General features: G+C 36.6%; 1 protein-coding gene across 1 annotated transcript in view; it reads left to right on the top strand.

Moving 5' to 3' along the window:
* The window catches only part of LOC137386834 (neuroglian-like), a 47,248-nt gene extending 36,507 nt beyond the window's left edge, over positions 1-10,741 (top strand). The window contains exons 21-29 of the mRNA XM_068072997.1: positions 1,214-1,336; positions 1,503-1,703; positions 4,698-4,820; positions 7,842-8,006; positions 8,127-8,270; positions 8,930-9,167; positions 9,459-9,599; positions 9,710-9,850; positions 10,142-10,741. Coding sequence (XP_067929098.1) covers positions 1,214-1,336; positions 1,503-1,703; positions 4,698-4,820; positions 7,842-8,006; positions 8,127-8,270; positions 8,930-9,167; positions 9,459-9,599; positions 9,710-9,850; positions 10,142-10,199 — 1,334 coding nt within the window. The 3' untranslated portion in view covers positions 10,200-10,741. The remainder of the gene's footprint in view (positions 1-1,213; positions 1,337-1,502; positions 1,704-4,697; positions 4,821-7,841; positions 8,007-8,126; positions 8,271-8,929; positions 9,168-9,458; positions 9,600-9,709; positions 9,851-10,141) is intronic.
* Positions 10,742-12,845: the final 2,104 nt, after the last annotated feature.

Raw genomic sequence — 12,845 nt, 5'->3', positions numbered from 1 at the left:
AAAGATTACATATCCACATCAGTACACCCTGTCACTAGCGTCTTGTATTTTGATGGAAATCAAACTCGAATGGTATTGACAAGCGTTAAGTACTACTTCCAGAATATTATTATGGCTATTGTTGAAACCTTTTGGTGCCGGAAGCTTCTATGTAGGGAAAGAAACCCCCATCATAATTAGTTGATAACCAAAGACTCATCAATTACTAGACTGTGTGTAACAGAACTGGCATGAACTGCTATAAATATGATGTAACAGTTGTTGAATGGATTATAGAATGCATGTAAGTCCATGGTGCTATTACAGGGAAGTGATCAACATAACATATAGGTTTGTTTATCATGTGGCTACTGCTCTTTAAGAAGTTAATGTTCATTTTGACATAGCTTAAGAACTCAACTAGATGAGTTTCTCAAAGTTGTGACGTCTTTACTGCTTAAAGCACATAAATTACATAATTTTTTTTTACTTATAATACTTTTTTATTAATACATCGTTTTTTAGCTTTTAAGAGTTTGTAATCACATTCCCATATATTTTGCACCTACAACACAACAGAGTAAGACATGGTGAATCTTATGATACCAAATAACTGTGATGTGAATTTTGTTGCAAGTCGACCTTCAAGGTAGAAATTTGGACTTGCAAATAAACTGTTCACCTTCCTTTGAAATGAGAGAAAATTTGTTGTGGTAGTGGAACAGAAATATCACTTTTTATCTAACAGCAGCTTTAAAAGTGCATTTATTGCGATCAAACAATGTAATGCCTGCTTTTTACAGTCATTCATCTGCTAGGCACATAGAAAAGTGCTAGGTATTTACAAAAGGCAAAAATATGTACTTTTGATACATGTTTGGTTGTTTCATCCAGTTTCCAGACTGAATGGCCATTTATTGTGATTTATTATAAATCTCCAACTTCTGGTGCGCTTGTAGAATGTTAGAAAATATTTATGCTAGCCTCAGATCTGCGGATCCATCTCTAAATATATGCTAAGAGATCGATGATAGGATGCCATATCATTACTGTTGTTCACAAGCGTATACTCTGAGCTTCAGTCTAACGATAGTCTACTGGATTGATTATCTATGGAATACCAGACCATCAATGGAGCAATCAAACAATTATACTGTTATATGTATTATTATCTATTTCAATAAACTAAAAATGAGTGGTTCCAAAAACTTGACTATTTTATTATTTTTCATAGTGCCCGGACCTGTGCAACAACTGCGTATCACAGAGAACGGACCAACTCATGCTAGGCTGAGCTGGCAGAGACCCATCGAGCCCAACGGTGTTCTCACCGAGTACATGATTGGCTTCAAATCACGTGAGTACATGTTTTGACTCCTTGTCCGACCGTTTCCTTCTTGCTCATATTAAATTGCAAATGCTTACCTCTTAGGGATTTTTATGTCACACTTGCTGTGTTACGATGACCTTCACATTTGCAGTGTTACAATAACGGCGTTTGTTAACTCGGTTGCTGTTTTTAGTGAATGGGCTACAACTTGGTCCCATGCAAAATCCTGACTCCAAGTTTGTAGCTGAGCCTAGGGATGCCAACCAGAGAGTGATAACAGCGAAGGTGACAGGATTGAAGCCATTACAAATGTACCGTTTCTATGTGTGGGCATACACAAGAGCAGGACAGGGTAGTGAATACTTTATCGACGACTCGACTGTCGCAGCCGACTGTAAGTTTTCTTTTCTGTTTTTGAGCTTAGCAGCCACTTACTTCTTTGTTTGCATTGTTTCTATTCCGCATACACATCCTTATATACGAATAAACCTTTTTATAACCATCTCTACATATTAATTGTTGTAAAAATTTGAGCTCATATTTGACTCGATATCTAAAGTAATGTTTTAGTTTAGTTATTAGATGTATTTGTCTAGGTCAGGGGTAGGGAACCTATGGCTCTCGAGCCATATATGGCTCTTTTGATGATTGCGTCTGGCTCTTTGATAAATTTGTGGAAAAATAATCCATAATTTTGTTGTCAATTCAATTAACATAGTAATACAAATAATGCTGAAATTACAGTAACAATAAACAAAATAAAAAATAATGTCCATTCGATAGAAAGATATTTTTACTTGCAACTTGTTGATGTGGTGAGCGCAGCAAAGAGTTTCTATTGCTTTCTGTACTCCGCTCTGCACAGGCCGCACGAGTCATTTTTAGATCAACAAGGTAAACCCTTCAAACCAAAAGATGGCTACAAGAAAAATTGTTATTTGAACATTGTTGTTCAAAATAAATCCACATTTCTTATACTTTAAAATTGTTCAAACATACTAAATTTGTTGGTCTTCCTTTCCCATTTTATGTTTTTGAAATTCAAAATATACATATGGCTCTCTTAGAATTAAATTTTGAAACATGGGTTTTTTTGGCTCTCTCAGTCAAAAAGGTTCCTGACCCCTGGTCTAGGTATTAGATGCTTTAGTGTAGTTTTTAGATGGTTTAGTGTAGGTATTATATGTATTAGTGTAGGTATTAGATGTGTTAGTGTAGGTATTATATGTGTTAGTGTAGGTATTATATGCGTTAGTGTAGGTATTATATGTATTAGTGTAGGTATTATATGCGTTAGTGTAGGTATTAGATGTGTTAGTGTAGGTATTATATGTATTAGTGTAGGTATTATATGCGTTAGTGTAGGTATTAGATGTGTTAGTGTAGGTATTATATGTATTAGTGTAGGTATTAGATGTATTAGTGTAGGTATTATATGTATTAGTGTAGGTATTAGATGTATTAGTGTAGGTATTATATGTATTAGTGTAGGTATTATATGTGTTAGTGTAGGTATTAGATGTGTTAGTGTATGTATTAGATGCGTTAGTATAGGTATTAGATGTGTTAGTGTAGGTATTATATGTGTTAGTGTAGGTATTAGATGTGTTAGTGTAGGTATTATATGTATTAGTGTATGTATTAGATGCGTTAGTATAGGTATTATATGTATTAGTGTAGGTATTATATGCGTTAGTGTAGGTATTAGATGTGTTAGTGTAGGTATTATATGTATTAGTGTAGGTATTATATGCGTTAGTGTAGGTATTAGATGTGTTAGTGTAGGTATTATATGTATTAGTGTAGGTATTAGATGTATTAGTGTAGGTATTATATGTATTAGTGTAGGTATTATATGTGTTAGTGTAGGTATTAGATGTGTTAGTGTAGGTATTAGATGTGTTAGTGTAGGTATTAGATGTGTTAGTGTAGGTATTAGATGTGTTAGTGTAGGTATTATATGTATTAGTGTAGGTATTAGATGTATTAGTGTAGGTATTATATGTATTAGTGTAGGTATTAGATGTATTAGTGTAGGTATTATATGTATTAGTGTAGGTATTAGATGTGTTAGTGTAGGTATTAGATGTGTTAGTGTATGTATTAGATGCGTTAGTATAGGTATTAGATGTGTTAGTGTAGGTATTATATGTGTTAGTGTAGGTATTATATGTATTAGTGTAGGTATTAGATGTGTTAGTGTAGGTATTATATGTATTAGTGTAGGTATTAGATGTATTAGTGTAGGTATTATATGTATTAGTGTAGGTATTAGATGTGTTAGTGTAGGTATTAGATGTGTTAGTGTATGTATTAGATGCGTTAGTATAGGTATTAGATGTGTTAGTGTAGGTATTATATGTGTTAGTGTAGGTATTAGATGTGTTAGTGTAGGTATTAGATGTGTTAGTGTATGTATTAGATGCGTTAGTATAGGTATTATATGTATTAGTGTAGGTATTAGATGTGTTAGTGTAGGTATTATATGTGTTAGTGTAGGTATTATATGCGTTAGTGTAGGTATTATATGTATTAGTGTAGGTATTATATGCGTTAGTGTAGGTATTAGATGTGTTAGTGTAGGTATTATATGTATTAGTGTAGGTATTATATGCGTTAGTGTAGGTATTAGATGTGTTAGTGTAGGTATTAGATGGGTTAGTGTAGGTATTATATGCGTTAGTGTAGGTATTATATGTATTAGTGTAGGTATTATATGCGTTAGTGTAGGTATTAGATGTGTTAGTGTAGGTATTATATGTATTAGTGTAGGTATTAGATGTATTAGTGTAGGTATTATATGTATTAGTGTAGGTATTATATGTGTTAGTGTAGGTATTAGATGTGTTAGTGTAGGTATTAGATGTGTTAGTGTAGGTATTAGATGTGTTAGTGTAGGTATTATATGTATTAGTGTAGGTATTATATGTGTTAGTGTAGGTATTAGATGTGTTAGTGTAGGTATTAGATGTGTTAGTGTAGGTATTATATGTATTAGTGTAGGTATTAGATGTATTAGTGTAGGTATTAGATGTGTTAGTGTAGGTATTAGATGTGTTAGTGTAGGTATTATATGTGTTAGTGTAGGTATTAGATGCGTTAGTATAGGTATTAGATGTGTTAGTGTAGGTATTATATGTGTTAGTGTAGGTATTAGATGTGTTAGTGTAGGTATTATATGTGTTAGTGTAGGTATTAGATGTGTTAGTGTAGGTATTAGATGTGTTAGTGTATGTATTAGATGCGTTAGTATAGGTATTATATGTATTAGTGTAGGTATTAGATGTGTTAGTGTAGGTATTAGATGTGTTAGTGTATGTATTTCGTGTGTTAGTGTATGTTTTCAAAATGTAGAAGCCTCACAAGCAGAACTCTCTTATTATTGTAGACCCTGACCCTCCAAGTATAACTGTTGACAAGCTGAGCAACAACACCCTGAATGTCTCGTGGGTGCCTGCTGATACTGGTGTACCAGCAAATGTCTTCTATGTCCAGTACAAGCAGGAGAGTGGTGAGTCTCGCTATTGCATGTGTCGAGTTCACATGAGTTTCTAGTTTTCTCCGCAGTTTATGTACTGTGCCAGGGAGTTGATTGTGAGCATGAGTGAGTCATTATAACTGAAGCTATAGTTATAACACTAGTTATACTATTATATACTACAGTCATACTTCGACTTACGAGCTTAATGCGTTCCGAGACTGAGCTCGTATGTCAATTTACTCGCATGTTGGTGCAATTTATTTATACAGTGAAACTCGGATAACTCAAACTTCAAGGGACCGAGCAAAAGTGTTCGAATTATCAGAGTGTTCAAGTTATCAGAGCACTGTCACAAGTCCATGTATTTACTTATTTACTAGTAGATACATGAACATATACAAACTATAATATAAATCAAAGGCACAAATGGCTTGTTTCAAATTAAATGCTTCTAATGTAAAGTTTAAAACGTTTTTATCAAAATGTATAGAGATTTTTCTATCACTTGAGATTGGTTTGTTGTTTGAGGTGATGTTATTGCCAGGACGTTTTTTAGATTGACATTGGCAAAACTTGATTGTTGCTGAAATGCTAAAAAAAAAGACATCTTTTTCTTTTCAGCGTTTTACCCACGATCAATTTCGCCGATTTTTCTTGAAGTTTATGCAAAGATTCCCTTACTTTACCTGGCATTCGGTAAGAGCAACACTCCGAGGCAGTTCAATTAAAAGTTTTACGAGGTTTTACGGTACATTGTATATCACTAACGTTTTTTGAATGGATACTTATTGAATGTACACGCGTATTCTGTGTTTAGGTCAAACGATGAATAGTTTTTTTTAGCTAAGACAACGTATACGTTTAATTACTTACAACAATTTTTAAGACGTTTTAAACATTCAACATTCCGACGTTGATTCAACACGGAATCAACGTCGGAAAACTATTCATCACGGGCTAGCCGGGTCACGCGCTCAAGGATTTTCGCCACGCAAATACAAAACCAAAACATCATGCTGTTTTTGTTTTGTATGTGCGTGGCGAAAATCCTTGCGTCCGTGACCCGGCTAGCCCGTGCTATTCATCGTATAGCAGTATAAATCAAATTTCACCAAACCTTTAGAACAGTCGTTGACAAAAATATTTTGCCGATGGAGGTAGTAACGACGCTTATGAATTACGAAAAGTTGAGGTTTACCTCTATGGCTTGGAATAAAGTGATTTTCTAAAGCGATAGCAACCGTTTCGGTAGCCGTTGGGCAAAAAACAGTTCGTTATAACAGTGTTGAGTTCGAGTTATATAGAGCCATTTATCATTGCGTGGGAACAGACCAAGCAAATCCAGTCGAGTTAACCATGTGTTCGCTATATCCGAGGGCGAGTTATCCATGTTTCACTGTATATAGAACAATTAAATATATATTGATTGGTTTCCATACTTTAAAAAATGCAAATAAAACACTCAAAACAAGATATTGTAACAGAAATAACATGTTGGTTATTGTCCTAACTTACCACTTGCTTTCAAAAAGCAACAAAAAAAAATAATGCAAGGAAATGTGATAAATTAAAATGTAAAATTAAATACATACAATAGCAGCTAACGCTAGCATTTGCCAGAGAGAGAGATATAAGTTATTCTTCACTACAACAGTTGACTTTGATAAATTTGGATTTTATTAAAGTCTTAAAAAACAAACTTAGAAGCAAATCTAAAAGCAAACTTTCATTTTTAACTTAACGTAATTAAAATTTCTTCGGCGTTCATAGTTTGAAGTTTCTCGCTAGTTAGCTAATTTTTCCTTTGTTTCGCTTTCGCGACTAGCCGGCCGTTTTAAGATGAACCTATCTAAGGACGTTTGCCTTTGTCGCCCTTTCAACATGTTGCGATTAGGACGTACACAGGTGTCGTCACAAAGGTTTAATGCATGACCACTAGCCAACTTGTCCGAATGTCTATTTTTATAGTTTTGATAGATGGCACCGGCCTTTTCAAATAGCGTCGTTTTAGTTATTACGCTGTCAGCGGCCAATTGTTTATCTTTTATCCAATGCCTGTGAGCGGTCTCCCCATCAGCGGTCGTGAAGATCGCTGCGCCGTTTAGAAACTACGGTTAGTCCTTTTGCGAGCTAAATGCCCTGAATATAATCCTTCTGTTTGATAATTGTGGATGTATTTCTGTCATATTGCTGAGCTAGCTCAATCACGCATACACATTTCGCATATTTTTCAATAATTTTCCGTTTAATATCAATTGTTATCATTTGCTTTTTCTTTACATTATTTTTTATTTTACTGTCAAACTTTCGGTCTACGCACAGTACTTTTAATTCACATAATTCTGGACTGAAAAGCGCGCACAAAAACACGGTACAAAAGTATAACCTGAGCAGTTGAAAAATACAGATTGATGCTGTTGTCATAAAACTTGCCGGCATACTTGGCAACTGACTCACGTGCTTGTATCTCAAACATGGCTCGTATGTTAGTGCTAAAACTTGCTTAAAAGCTGGCTCGTATCTCAAGTTTCTCGTACGTTGGAGCACTCGTAAGTTGAAGTATTACTGTACTAGACAAGACACTAGTTGTGTATAAAGCCTGCTTCTCATATATCTCCTGAGCCGTTGGAAGGTTCACAGGTGCATCATTGTGACACCTATGTATTTTGTACTTTGTCTCATTTTTTGCTTACAAATATTTTTGTGTCAAGAGTTAAGAACTCCATTGTTTTGCTGATTACACTTGTTGACCCACATTGTTTTATCATGTTGTCAATGGTTACCGGAGGCATTGGTGGGTGTGAAAAAATCATGCACACACCAGATGTTTGAAGTATACACTGCTCGTAGACATCGGGTAAAATGTTGAATTATTTGAACATAGAACAGAGCTGCGTTTAGAGTTGTGCTCTCTATCATAAATATTTGTTTTCTCATGTGACACGGCCAAAGGATTAGAAGATGAATGTGAAGCAAGCTTAACTGCTGCTTTCGCTCTATTATCTACTGATGATAACCATCTGGTGATTGGTTGGATGTTTGCTATTGTAGCCATCGACCAGTGGCAAAGGACTGGCTGGGAGACCAATAAGAATTACATACTCGTGAGCAACTTTGTGGATGGCTGGAGGTACGAGATCATGGTGGTGGCCAGCAACGGAGGCATATATGAGCGTAGCAGCTCCTCTGTCAAGATCTTTCCAACTGCCACTTCAAGTTGGTATTATTTGTTGCCTCGACATTTTTACTGTTGCGCTATTCATTTTTTAATGTTCCATTACATAACCATCTTGTGTGTGTGAATTGTTGATAAGACAACTTCTGGATCGGTTACAGGGGCAGCTGCTGAAGCTACCGTAGTGTTTGGCTCCTCCTGGTTCATCGGACTTCTCTTTGCCCTTATTCTCGTCACAGCATTCTTTGCTTTGCTCTGTTACATACAGCGAAATGTCGGTGGAATTCATACAGGGCAGTTTACTGGTAAGAGACCCTACCTGACCTTCCTTAGAGAGTAATAGATTGTTTGTAGGTGATCACTTTATGTGACTGGCGACTAGCGTCACACCACGTCGTTCTAATCCTTCGTTTTTTCGTGACGTCATTTTATCGTTGTCGGCCATCTTTATAGACAATTTTATCGTTAAAAATACGAAGCTTTTGCAATGAACTTTTGAAAACGATGCTTTTGTTTACAATTTTTTATTATAGTGTCAAAACAACACCAAAAAGTGCTATTAAATAGAAGAAAAATGATCGATTTCTACAAATATGGCGGCTTTTTCATGAACGAACGCATGTACAAACGGCTTGATGATGTAAAAACAACGATGGATTGGTTATCACTTGGTAAATGGGAGGTTCGAAATCAATTCCAGCACGAAGCAGATCTTTCATTCCTAGATTTTAATAGCTATAGCTGGACACATCGAACGACAGACTTAGAGATTTACATGTATATGTATAGATACGGGCTGAATGAGGCGGGCTTGTAGAGTGTCGAAGGACCTTGGGAACTTTTGTAGTTTTTACCAGTCACAATAAAACAACTGGTCTTTAGGTAAAGGTAGCCTATGTTCAACATTGAATAGGTGGAAGTAGTTGTTGAAACACAGCTATTCCACTTTTGACATCGTTTATAGTGGAAGAGACTGAGCGTCTGAGGCCCTATGAGGATAACCACTTTGATGAGAAATCTGCGAGAGTTGACAACACTGAACCTGAGATGACAGGGAGTGAGCGCTATGCCCCATCACACTTCAGCGAGCGTTATCCTCAGTCTATCCAGGGTGAAAAATATGCTCCGTCACAGCACAGCGAACGATACGTGGGTAATCAACATCCTACACAGGATGAGTACATGCAAGACGACCCAAATAAGTAAGACTGGTCGTTATTTCTCCTGCCAATTTACTTACAGATCAGCTGTTGTCTCAAACTAAACACTGAGTTGTATGCTTGAAACAAAAGCCTCTCCGTTACTGTTCAGCACTACTTCATCCTGTATGCTTTCAATCACTCAACAGGATTTATCTTTCCCTTTATACTCGCACTATATTCCATATTTTGTAGTTGTTCACTCGTGTCCCAAATTCGACCACTGTGTTCTGTTAGCATGTTGTTGGCTCGTCGGTATGCTAAATTAATCTCCTACGCACTGACTTGTTTTAGGTATGGTGAGGAGGGATCTTTCATTGGCCAATATAGAGACAACAAGGAACTGCCAAACTTCAAGCCTCGGGTATCAGAGCCCTACAGGCCCCCTGTGCAACCTCCTCAACCCCGGGCTCGTGCTCCTCCATCAGAGGCTATGTAAGTTTCCTTTGCACAGTTATATCATATCGCTGCATATGCGTATGCCTTTTTGTCACGTTAGCAAGTGGGTTGGTATTAGCACAAGCTACAAGCATTTTGTCTGTTAGGTATGCTGCAGCACCCGTTCCTGAACCAAGAAATGGAGGCAATTATTCTCGAGGAGGTAGGAATGGAGCTCCAGAATCCTCGGCAGAATACAGACCACAATACGCCGGCAGGAGTGCACCGAGCTACGCACCTGACACCCGGTAAGTTCAGAGAACTATCCTATATGCTAGTCGTAGCATTGCTCCTAGTATCACCTGCTCTTTGTTGTCAAAACAATGTGTGAAGGAGACCATTTATTATTGCAGCTAACTAAGAACCTCTGTCAGGTAATCAATCGATAGCTCAGAGCATCCCATTCATTCTTCTTATCTATAACACACATAGGACAGTATATAAATAGAGGGTGATATGCTCAGTAAGAGATTCTTGAGTTCTCTTCTATGACCGGACTATCTAATGCTTTCTTTTATTGCTTGTTTATTTTGTTACAGATATAGACCTGCCCAACGTAATGAACCTGAGGTGGATACCAATGACACTGTAGTATGATCTAGTCTTGTCAAATTCTCACGCATGAGCTCGTAACTCCGTACACAATTCCGACATAGTTGAACTGTAGATTTGACAGGACTGTCTGACGCACACATTTCTTGCTGTCTTCTAGCTGTGTGTAACGTACTTCCATTCTGTCACTCAAAAATCCTGTTTAGTTTTACCCTGTTCGTTCTCTGCATTCCATTTGACATTCCAAATTATATCAATTGCAGGCATATTTGTAAAATGTAAGGTATTTTTTACCTTTTCTCTCTGATCGTATACATTCCAATAGATATACTATTTTCATGTTTTTTCGTATGTATAATTATCTATCAACTTTCAAATTTGAGTATGCGTACCATTTTTATAGTAAAGTAAAATGTACAGGCGTGTACTCTGTTAACAAGCTCGAGAAAGTAGAACACTCAATTTTTTTGTGAAATTGTTTTTATTGGACATTGCTTAAAATATTACATTTTTACACGAAACATTCACATTGTTGATGTCTTATCATCATGCAATAAAACATCCAATAAACATTTTATCACAGAAAATGCTAGTCTACTTGACTAGGTGTCAATGTATCCTGGTCTTGTTAATTCTAGAGATTCAAAAATTTATTCCTCCGTTGCTGCCTCTGCTGGCTGATCTGTGTCATCCTTTGGCTCTTCTGCCTTTGGTGGAACTATGAAGGGTGATTCTGTCTCGATATCCCTCAAAAGTTCCGCGGGATCCGGGATTTTGTCCTTGTCTTCCGGTCTAGGCGTCTCCCGTTGTATGTCCCACTCGAGTTGGCAGTGCCTCTGCTTCTTCTTCGCTTCTGGCGAGAGTCGGTAACACAACTACTCGAAGACAAAACATACATTTTTCCAAAGAAAGTGGTATAAACCAGACGATGGTAATCAATTCGTATGAAATAAGAGTAAATGCAGAGGAGCTTTTGATGTTTCGATTTACCACTACTCAAAATTTATTCACAATATTACAGAAGATACAAGTATATTACAAGATCTTGTGACCACCCTCAATTTTGTCAAGGCTTATGCTACCTAGCTAGTTTTCTTATGGAACCACCGCATCTTACACTGGCGCTCTTGTTCACACCACGTATGTAGCTATAGCAGTCCTCAAATCCATTGAGTGGGTGCCTGTGGTTCTTCCTCAGACTTGTGTACAGTTCCTCCTCCAGCTCAGCACAAATAGGTTCCTTCTCATTGAACCTGTAAGGTTTCACCGTTTCAACTACAGGCTATGTAAAAAATCACCAAGAGAGTTATATATACACACGAGAATAAGCTTCAGGAGGCCATGTTGCGATGCAAAACAGTTAGTTTTAGCTGAAAACATCCTATATAGCTACCACATGTAGCTCAACCAGTCCTCTTAATGGATTTTATGATAAGCTTTGTTCGCACTGGTCACTACTCACACAATATCGGTAGAAAACTGAGTCATTCAGTGTACAATTGTGAGAATTGGTCTAATCTCGATCAAATGATGCAAACTTATAGTTTCGTTTGTTTTTCTGCCTCAACATGACCAATGTGAACTGCCATGACATCACAAACTCCTTTTGGACTAAATTAAAACAATTACCAGACACTCCAAACGTTTTAAAACATGAATAGTTACTTATACTTTAGGTAGTTAATTTCTATATTTTCCTTTTATCGAAAAGGACTGACCTGAACCTTTCTGCAACAGCATCTAGCTTGGTTGTATATTTGTCATGGACGTGTCTGCTTTCTTTTACATGCTACAACATAACAAAAAGTTATAAATTTCACTTTACTACGTGAATGCAAGATTATAGAGGTTAGATAAAATGGAAAGACACATCACAAAGATACCATGTGCTACCAGTGTTGCCTACTCTATGCTAGCAGCTACTACCTTTTTTCTGGGACAAGCTGATGCAGTTAAAGGTATAATATTGGTTCTAGCAACAATGAGGATCTCTTTAAAAACTGCTGATGGTGAGTGTCTTAGCACACTCTACTCCTAGTAGCGGACTGCAAGCATTGGTTTATATATATATACATGTATATATATACATGTATTATATATATGTACTATATGTATGTGGCACATAAATATATGGTGCATATATGCCTGTTTATATGGATGTATATATTTATATATATACTAGTCGAATGCTTGGCGTTGCAAAGGTATTAAAAACAGCTTATAAACAGTGGCAGGTAATGCAGTTGCCCGCCGCTTGTCATTAGCCTGACACATTGCCAATGGTTAATTTGAGTAAGCTAGTATTGCTAAACTTACTAATAAGAGCTGTGAGAGCAAGTTTGAGTGACGTTGCGCCATAAGTAACGCAGACCGCAATGCGTATTTTAACCAGATAACAACTCATATCGACCAATGAATCCATTGCATCTCCCGTAGCTCAATGGGTTTGTTTATCGCCTGGTGAACAGGAAATTCTCAGATAAAATCTTCTGTGATATGGAGTTTCCATTGCTAGATACTAATCGCTATAGCTAGACAGACGGAATGACAGACAGACGACAAACTTTGAGATTTTGATGTATAAATATGGTAATATATATATACACATATATATATACACACATATATATACACATATATATAGTACAGGACAGATAGCGCAGTTGGTAAGGTATCGGGACCGTGATCATT

This window comes from Watersipora subatra, chromosome 2 (assembly GCF_963576615.1).
Source record: "Watersipora subatra chromosome 2, tzWatSuba1.1, whole genome shotgun sequence".
NCBI classification, from domain to species: domain Eukaryota; kingdom Metazoa; phylum Bryozoa; class Gymnolaemata; order Cheilostomatida; family Watersiporidae; genus Watersipora; species Watersipora subatra.
Note: the sequence above shows the minus strand (reverse complement) of the source record. Positions and strands in the feature narration are given on the sequence as shown.